This window comes from Pteropus alecto, unplaced genomic scaffold (genome assembly GCF_000325575.1).
Source record: "Pteropus alecto unplaced genomic scaffold, ASM32557v1 scaffold271, whole genome shotgun sequence".
Lineage (NCBI taxonomy): Eukaryota > Metazoa > Chordata > Mammalia > Chiroptera > Pteropodidae > Pteropus > Pteropus alecto.
In genome coordinates, this window is record NW_006430730.1 from 845,206 (window position 1) to 854,351 (window position 9,146).

Genomic DNA, 9,146 nt, shown 5'->3' on the forward strand with positions numbered 1-9,146 from the left:
CCTGGGTGTCACGAAAGGCTCCCTCCCCGCTCTGTGTCTCTGCACCAGTGTCACTTCACCGAGGCCCTTCCTGGCCCTCCTATCTGAAAATTTCAGTTCTTAATACTTCTGCAGTTCACTTTTTAATCTTTATTTTCTCTTTCCCACTGAAGGAGCTCCACGAGGGTAGGGCTTTTGTGTGGTTGCTCTTTGCTGTCCCTCTAGAGCAAGCAGAGGGTCTGTAAACAGCCGAGTGAATGAGATTTTAGCTTTGGGTACTAGGTGCTGTTCTAAACGTGGCGGGGTGACTATAAACCCCCTGCAGAGTGCTCCTGTCCCAGTCTTGTTATGTGGGGCTTTCACTTTTGGCTTGATGCTCAGGGCTGTTCCCATCCTCCCTTCAAAATCTCAAGAACCCACTAACTGAGCATTAACTACGTATCAAATACTGTTCAGAGCACTTGGACTCCTATAATTCTCATGGTTATTCTTTGAAGTGGGAAATACACAATCTCATTTTACAGATGAGAATGTTGAGGCCCAGTGGTTTCTATAACGTTACTCACTGAGCTCCTGGTAAGATGTTTTTGCACTCAGGCGATTTGGCTCCACAGTCCACTCCCTTAATCCTTCTATCTGTTGGCAGCGCATCCAGTACGCCAAGACTGACTCGGATATTATTGCCAAGATGAAAGGCACTTTTGTGGAGCGGGACCGCAAGCGAGAGAAGAGGAAGCCCAAGAGCCAGGAGACCCCAGCTGCCAAGAAGGCTGTGCAGGGCGGGGCTGCCGCCCCTGTGGTGGGGGCTGTCCCGGGGCCTGTCCCGGTAAGCTGGGCCATCTTATCACTAGGTCTTCCTCTGCCCCCACGCATGGTTTGGGGCAGGGTGGGGAGGGGTCTCTGCTTGAGGATTCATCCCCCACCACGCCACACACCCACCATTTCCTTAGAGAGATTGTACGCCTATCTCTGGATGATGGTCTCTCCACCCAGAAATGCCTGTCCCTGGCTGCCAGTCTCTTTCCTTAGGGTCTTTCTTTCTCTGTGTCTCAAGTCTCGTTTCTCTCTTTGACCTTGATTTTGCCATCTGTGCAGAAAATCCAGAGGAAGTTACTAATCAACAGTTAGGATTAATAAATGAATTTAATTTAGCAAGGTTGCTGGATTAAAAGGACAGTATGGAAAAAAGTCAGGTCTATTTCTGTATGGTAGTTACAAGTAGACTTCAAAATGAAAAATAGGTCTGAGGAGTCAATCAAAAGTTGTGCAACCCTCTGAAACTACAGATCACTGCTGAGAGAAATTGGGGACGGCCTCAGCACATGGGTAGGATGTCTCCTTACTGTTCAGGTGTCAGTTCTTAACAGAATGATCTAAGAGTCAACACAATCCCAATCAAAATCTCAACAAGAATTTTTGGGGACACTGACAGCCTGTTTTTAAAGGCGGAAAGGCAAAGCGGGACGAGCAAGAGTAAAGCTGGGTGCCTGCTGTCAGAGGGCAGAGTGGTGTGGTATTGGCATAATGGTAGGCAGATGGGCCAGTGGGGCAGAGTGGAGTCCGGAAACAGATCCACACTTGTGTGGTTCTGCACTGTATTATGGAGATACTGCTGTAGGCCACTGGCGAAAGAATTTTGTTTCTTGGTAAGTGATGCTAAACCAAGTAGATGCCCGTAAAGGAAAAAATTAGCTCTACCTCAACTATGTATAAGTTAATTTGGGAGGAATCATCTGAACGTGACAGCTAAAACAATAAAGGTTCTGGAAGAAAACAGGAAAATGTCTTCATGACCTTGATGAGGGCATGAAAAGTGGGAACATCCTGTTTTCTAAACAGGATACAGAAAGCACAAAGTACGAAAGGAAAGATGGATGAATTGTACCCACTCTTAGGTCTCCAAGTCTCTGTGTGGGCTTTTCTGGTCGGTCACAGTGTATTTGTCCTACATCCACTGATGCCAACTCACAGTGTCTGGCATTGACGATGATGTCTCGGTTGCTGTCCAGCTTCCCCGCTCTTACCCTAAACTTTGACTCTTCTGGTGTCTGGCAGCCCTGTCCCCTCGGTGCTGTGTGCCATCGAGCTGTTTTTCTCTCCCCCTTACTGCCACCCCTCCCATTTCATTTTGCACCTGTCCTGACCATCCCTGTTCATCTCTACCTCACTGTAGGTCTCTGGGTCTGTTTCTTTTGCTTTTTCTTAAAGTTTATTTTTATAAGTGAAAATACAGTGTGCTCATTATAGTGTTTATTTCCACCCCTCTTAGTTAACAATTTTAGGTAATGTTTTGAAAATTTACCAGTCTTTTTTTGTTGTTCACGTGTCTATAACCAAAATTATGTTATACTGACTGATTTTTATATATTAAGAAAATATTTTTTTATTTTTATGATTTGATGTCCACCTTTACCATGGATCTGTTTTGCTTCATTTGTCTCTCTTGGGTGTCCTTTGTCTCTTTGGGTGCCTTTTTCACCTTTTTCCATGCCCGGGTCTTTTCTTTCTGTCTCTCACACCCTGGGTTTTTTCTAACAACTCTGTCTCCTCTGCGCCTCCTGCCGAGACCCCGAGCGCATCTCCTCCCACCTGCTGGCCGCCAGCTCAGTCCAGCTGCTGCTTTCTTTGCAGGGCATGCCGCCGATGACTCAGGCACCCCGCATCATGCACCACATCCCGGGCCAGCCTCCCTACATGCCGCCCCCCGGCATGATCCCACCTCCAGGCCTTGCACCTGGCCAGATCCCACCAGGGGCCATGCCTCCACAGCAGCTTATGCCGGGCCAGATGCCACCTGCCCAGCCTGTAAGTGTCTGGTCCTCCCGGGGTCTTGAATAATAGTGAGAATGTGGGACTTGAAGGGCAGCAGTAGAGGCGCTGTTAGGTTGAGTGGTCTGAGCAGGCCTCCCTGAGGAGGTGCCTCACCACAGTGAGGAGGAGGCCCTGGGGCAGCGAGGGATTGGCATGTGTGTTGGAGAAGCTTTGGGAGGTCAGGGTGAGGCTGGAGCGGTGGCCAGCACCTCGGTTCATTCAGCGACCTGCCAAGCAGTGTCTTCTTGTGGCTCAGTCTAGAGGGCACAGAGCGGGGGGACAGGCAGTGACACACAGGGGCTGTCGGGTGAACGGCTAGAAGGGATTCAGGTTGGGTTATGGGTGGAGAGCAGAGGGCAGCGGGTCCCCCACTAGACTCATGGGCTCCCGTCTCTCCCTGCAGCTTTCAGAAAACCCGCCAAATCACATCTTGTTCCTCACCAACCTGCCGGAGGAGACCAACGAACTCATGCTGTCCATGCTTTTCAACCAGTAAGTGGGGCCTGTGGCCGGGCGGGGACTGGAGGGTGATGGCCAGGAGGTGGCACCATGGGGATAGGCCTCAGAATTCAGCACGTTGAAATGGTGAGTGGGAGGTGGGGAGCTCTGAGCCCCCGTGCCCTGCTGATGGGATGTAGACAGCAGCTCCCATTACAGAGGGTAACCGGTCATTGTTCAGTGACATCAGCGGGTGTGCACTCACCTGATGGCTCTGCTTCTGATTATGTAGCCTAAAGAAATAATTAACATGAGTCCCAAGGGAGTGTCGATGGGCCATTGCTCGCAGTGGTCTTGGTGGGGAGTCTGTGGCAGCCTGGGCAAAGGGAGAGGTCAAACAGTGCTTGTAGTGGCGTGCTGTGCGTTGGTTAGAAGGGAGAGAGTGCGGGGGCTGGTTCTTTGTAACAGTGCCGAGAGGAAATTTTGAGGTACTGGATAAAATAGAAACAATGCTACGTGTATACCATGTCTACAAAACAAAACAATACACATTTCGTAAGACGACTGATGGAGAAAAAGTAGGCCAGTCAACACGAGGCTGGTTGCCTAATGGGGAAGGAAGTAGGGAATGAGAGAGGGAAATAAAGAAACAGTTCTTAAAAGTCAGGGTAGTGGTTATTTCTGGAGTGGAGGTGGGTGGGTTATGATCGGGGAAGGAGGTGAGGGGGCCGAGTTCTGTTTCTTGCTCTGGGTTATGGTTGCATAGGTGTTCATGTTAGAATTTCTCATTGGATGATATGTTTACACTGTGTGCACTTGTTTACGTTAGGGTTTTTCAACTTGCCACTATGCACATTTTGGGCCCAGTAATTCTTTGTTATTGAGGTCGTCCCACCAGATGCCAGAATGTTAGGGAGACATGCCAGTTCCGGATCCCTGAGGTCTGTCCCCTTCTCCTAGGTTCCCTGGCTTCAAGGAGGTCCGGCTGGTCCCTGGGCGGCACGATATCGCCTTCGTGGAATTTGACAATGAGGTGCAGGCAGGGGCTGCTCGTGATGCCCTGCAGGGCTTCAAGATCACCCAGAACAATGCCATGAAGATCTCTTTTGCCAAGAAGTAGCGCCTTTTCCCCATGCCTGCCCCCGCCCCCTGTTTGGGGGCCTCCCCTCTTCCCCTTGGCTCAGCCCCCTGAAGGTAAGTCCCCCTCGGGGGCCTTCTTGGAGCTGCGTGTGTGAGTGAGTGGTCACACAGCATTGTACCCAGAGTCTGTCCCCAGACATTGCACCTGGCGCTGTTAGGTTGGAATTAAAGTGTTTTTTTGATGTTTGGTTTTCACAGACATATGTCGTTTTTATTTTGTTGTTCGTGTTCCCTTTTTTGCATTTAAGAAGAGTCTGAATTTTTGGACCTCTCAGCATGTGGAGTTTGCAACCTTGGGAAAACACAAAGAGTATGAACTAATATTGTCCAAGCTGAAGTCACCTGCACTATTTTGGCAGATTTCAGTGTTGTCTCAGTCAGCATTCAGTGCAGGAAATCGAGGCCAAGACTGCCTTGTACCATTGGGCAGGTTCTGTACTGCACAAGGATGTCATCTTTAATGGTGCACCATTCACTCTGTAGACTTGTGTGTTTATTCCAATAACTTTCTAATGTGATAGAGTGTCAAGGAAGAGATTTTTCTTTTCCTTTTTCTAATCTTTGCAAAAGTGCCTCCTATTGTAGCAACAGCCCCACGGCAATCACTCTAGGTACTTCAGGAAGAAAAAGAAGGGGACTGGGTGCTCATGAAATCATTGGGTTTGAAACACTTGAGTTTAAATTCGCAACCCCTGATTGAGCTGCAGTTTAGAGAGGAAGATGCCCCTGCTGCTAACAGGAGGCCCAAATTGACCTGGTCCCATGTGGAAAGCTACTGACCAGATGCTGGTACAAAGAGTGTGGCCATTGCATACACAGCGGACCTCCCTTGCTGGCCATCTGCCAACCAGAAGCCTTGCAGGTGGCTGAACCAAATTCTTCGGTGCTCGCAGCTGCAAAGGAGGCTGGGAAATGTAGTTTCTGGCTGGACAGTCATATTTCCAGGCTGAAGCTATTGATGAGGGGAGATCGAATGGGGGACCTTCCTTAGCTGTCTGTCACACACCTGATCTTGAAAATTTTAAATTGACTCAAAAAAATATTGCTTAAAATGCTTTCTCATACCACATAGAGTGGGAAAATGAGGTCATTTGCCAGAAGTAGAACATTAACTACAAAAATAAATACAATAAGACATGTTAAATTTTCTGGATATTCTTTTCTTGCCAAGGATCTAACGCCCAAGGCTGCCCCTGCTCTGCTCTTTCCGTTAAAGAGGAACATCACTGAAGTGGTGAGACTTGTAGCACCAAATGCAGACTTTTCTCCTTGTAGGAGCTGAAGGACTGGAAGGAGAAAGGGGGCTGCCAGCTTCACGAAAAGACAATTACCACAGATGGCAAACGAAAACATCTCGTCTACCACACTGGCAGCCACAGGTTCTGTGGTCAGCAGATCCTGGTATTTGCCAACTGCCTAGGGGACTCCCTAGCTGTTCCCTCGCCCACTCTTTTTCTTTAGTTTCAAGTATACAGTACACTGGTTAGAGTCATTTTCTTGCTGTGTAAAGAGGAATCTTTCTATGTTAATACTATATTGTTTGTATTCTGTGATATATTGTTCGTACTGGCTACCCCTGCACCCCCACCCCAGGCACTTAGCAAACACAGTAAATTCAGCAGATACTTGGTGAGTACCTATTATGTACTAAATACTGTTCCTGGTAAAGGATATTCAGCGGTGAAAAAAATAGACACACTATTTCAAATACTGTATTCTGATATAAGCAAAATATGTCATGGAGTGATGGGAGTGGGACTGAGGAACAGTAACTGGGTGGCCCAGGAAAGCCCCCTCGGAGGAGGTGACGTGACATTCACATAGAGCTGTCTGACGCTCCCATGGAACTTGGAGCTGGGTGTTAGGTATGTAGAGATAGCTTAGGTCCAGTGGCCCCTAGTGAATTCCCCACCCCAAGCCTTTGTGAGTTCATCCTCTTCCTCCTCACTACCAAAAAAAAAAAAGTTGGGACTTGCCATCCCAGAGGTGAGAATGCCTGGGGAAAGAGGTAGAGGCTCAGGAGAATGATCTCAGCAAGTGGATTTCTATATGAAGCACAGTTTTAGAAGTGAGACTTGTGTTCGAATTCTGTACTTTCTCATTCTGATCTTTGGCAAGTGAACTCCCAGCTCAGTATGGGCCTGGAGCCAAATCTAGCCTTGTCATTTCCTGGCCCTGTAACCTTGGACAAGTTCCTTAAGGCTCTATGCTTCCATATCCATTTGAATTAATAAAACAAAATGGTGAAGGTTCTATAAATAACTTTTAGCTTTTATTATCCTTATTTTACAAATGAGAAAGGTGAGGCTCCAAGAGGAGAAAAAGCTTAGGCCAGGTCACTCAGGAAGTGGCTGGTGAAGAAGGCATTGCTTAGCCTAAGGCCCCACGTGTAACATTCGCTTGGCACTTGAGAGCTGGGGCTGTTTTTGGCGATCAAAGGGCTGTCTGTTCTGCCCTTCAGCACAGGAAATTCCAAGGTGGTTTTCCATACTGGCTTCTCTGATTCTGTCCCTGGAGGGGACAGCAGAGAGGCCCAGGTACTCAAGCAGACTCTGGAGAAGATGGAATTGAATATCTCTGCCTGCCTGTCCGGGCCTCTCTGATTGTTGAGGGGGTATCTGTCACTTGGAGTGGCCTGGGCTGCTTTGGGTCTATCTGATTACTTCTTTGGGCGGGCAGCCCTCACCCTGCCTTTGAAATGGTTCTGGCTGGGTAGCAGTCTCTAGGTGGTGTGGACGAAATTTATGACTGGTTTAGGGCGGGGACAAGACCCAGAACACAGGTTTTCTTGTACTGCTGGAGAGTGCAGGAGGAGGTTCGAGACCCCATTCTCCCCTTGGTCACTCTCATAGCCCATGATGGCTTGGTCCAGGGTGTTCCTCGGTATCCTCATCTTGCTGTCTGCCTTCCCAGGATGTAGTGTTGGGGGCCGCCCCATGCCCAAACTGGCTGAACGGAAGCTGTGTGCTGATGAGGAATGCAGCTGTAAGAGCGGGGGAGGGGGTGGGGGGCTTGGGTTGCCAGCCTGTGTGGAGGGTGCTGTCATTCCTTTCTGTTCCTTCCCCAGACCCCATCTCCATGGCTGTGGCCCTTCAGGACTACGTGGCCCCTGACTGCCGTTTCCTGACCATACACAGGGGCCAAGTTGTGTATGTCTTCTCAAAGCTGAAGGGCCGAGGGCGGCTCTTCTGGGGAGGCAGCGTGAGTTTTGAGAAGAGGAACGGGTATGGGGCCAGGGTGGGAGTGTGCTCTAATTTTTCACATAAAGGAAACATTTGAGGGGGTGGACCGAAATGGATTTGGGGGAAGCTATCGTGATCTATTTTCACTTTGTTTAGCAATTATAGGGCACCTCCTATGGTGCCAAATTCTGTTCTAGACTCTGAAGATACACCAGCAAATAATCCTTTATTCTAATGGAAGGAGACAAGCCATCAAAAATCAGCAAATGGGTGCTGTTTTGAAAATTAACATACATAGAATGACTTGGTAACTACATCAGATGGTCAGGGAGGCGACTTTAAGCTGAGATGGGAGTGACAAGGATGGAGCTAGCCATGCGGAGATCAGGGAGAAGAGCTAATGCAAAGGTCTTCAGCAGGCTGGGGTTTGCCATCTTCCAAGACCCTGGTTTTTAACCCCTTTTCCTCAGGTTCAGGGAGATTACTATGGAGACCTGGCTGCTCGCCTGGGCTACTTCCCCAGTAGCATTGTACGTGAGGACCAGACTCTGAAACCTGGCAAAGTCGATGTGAAGACAGATGTGAGTGTCTTGGTGGCTGGCAGGGATCTGGAGGGAGGATCCTTGGGTTGTGATGATGGGCAGAGATACTCCTACCCTTTGCTCCCCGGCAGCCTCCTTGTGTGCACTGGGACAAGTTTCCTGCCTCAGTTTTCTCGTCTGCAAAATAGGGAGTGATTTCTAAGTCCCAGTCTAGTTGAGAAATGCAAAGATTAGAGGGCTCTGGGCTATTTTGCATAGCACTTGTGTGGCCAAACCTGGCCCCTGCTGCTACAGCCTTTGCTAAAACCACTGGTCTGACCCGCTGGTTTTGTCCTCACTGTTTCTCTTTTCCAGAAATGGGATTTCTACTGCCAGTGAGCTTAGCCTACTGCTGTCCCTGCTGTTTTTCTCTCCCTGGCTTTATGCAAATACATCAGCCAAGTGCAAACTACCGGTCTCTGTGGTTTTTGTGGTGAACTGTAAAAGGAAATGGGTCCCCAGGTTCCCAAATCTAGCCAATCAACCCGCTGACTGCAGTAACGCCAACGGTTGCTAGGCAGAATTTCACTGACTAAAAGCCCTTTTCCCTGAACTGGGTATTGGAGGTGGGCTTGTAATCTTAGATATCGCACAGATGCAAATGAGAAGACGGAATAATCTAAACAGCTCAATTAGGTGAGTGTGGCGTCCTCTAGACCTGGGGTCCCCAGACCCCAGGCCATGGACCTGTTTGTGGCCTGTCAGGAACCCGGCCACACAGCAGGAGGTGAGTGGCTGGCTGGTGAGCAAGCAGAGCTTCATCTGTATTTGCAGCCACTCCCCAGTGCTAGCTAGCGTCATCACTGCCTCAGCTCCACCTCAGATCATCCATCAGGCATTAGATTCTGGTAGGAGCACCAGTCCCTGGTGCCAAAAAGATTGGGGACCACTGCTCTAGACCTAAGGGAGAGAATGGAACTGTTGAGAATGGGCCAGTCAGATGAGGAAAACATAAATCACAGAGCAGAGGGTTTTTGGAAGATTATCTGAAAAGGAAGGTGGGAGGTTAACCCGC

General features: G+C 49.0%; 2 protein-coding genes across 8 annotated transcripts in view; both read left to right on the plus strand.

Moving 5' to 3' along the window:
* The window catches only part of SNRPA (small nuclear ribonucleoprotein polypeptide A), a 10,177-nt gene extending 5,610 nt beyond the window's left edge, over nucleotides 1–4,567 (plus strand). For all 4 annotated transcript variants that reach the window (XM_025050773.1, XM_006905422.3, XM_006905423.3 and 1 more), the window contains exons 4-7: nucleotides 626–805; nucleotides 2,611–2,784; nucleotides 3,194–3,282; nucleotides 4,189–4,567. In XM_025050773.1, the coding sequence (XP_024906541.1) occupies nucleotides 626–805; nucleotides 2,611–2,784; nucleotides 3,194–3,282; nucleotides 4,189–4,348 (603 nt within the window). In that variant the 3' untranslated portion in view covers nucleotides 4,349–4,567. The remainder of the gene's footprint in view (nucleotides 1–625; nucleotides 806–2,610; nucleotides 2,785–3,193; nucleotides 3,283–4,188) is intronic.
* A 192-nt stretch (nucleotides 4,568–4,759) lies between these two features.
* On the plus strand, nucleotides 4,760–8,544 carry MIA (melanoma inhibitory activity). 4 transcript variants are annotated; one of them, XM_025050800.1, is made up of 5 exons: nucleotides 4,760–5,769; nucleotides 7,282–7,353; nucleotides 7,436–7,569; nucleotides 8,021–8,131; nucleotides 8,447–8,544. In XM_025050800.1, exons 1-5 carry the CDS (start codon nucleotides 5,622–5,624, stop codon nucleotides 8,468–8,470), a joined length of 489 nt encoding a protein of 162 aa, XP_024906568.1. In that variant the 5' UTR covers nucleotides 4,760–5,621; the 3' UTR covers nucleotides 8,471–8,544. The 4 variants fall into 4 exon arrangements, with proteins under 4 accessions (XP_024906568.1, XP_006905486.1, XP_024906572.1 ...); XM_006905424.3 differs by having other exon boundaries at nucleotides 4,760–7,353; XM_025050804.1 differs by lacking the exon at nucleotides 7,282–7,353.
* Nucleotides 8,545–9,146: the final 602 nt, after the last annotated feature.

Coding starts and splice junctions, on each gene's coding strand:
- MIA (XM_025050800.1), top strand. CDS start 5,622: ATGCAGACTTTTCTCCTTGTAGGAGCTGAAGGACTGGAAGGAGAAAGG. Junction 7,354..7,435: donor TGCTGATGAGGAATGCAGCT/GTAAGAGCGGGG, acceptor TTCCTTCCCCAG/ACCCCATCTCCATGGCTGTG. Junction 7,570..8,020: donor GGCTCTTCTGGGGAGGCAGC/GTGAGTTTTGAG, acceptor CCTTTTCCTCAG/GTTCAGGGAGATTACTATGG.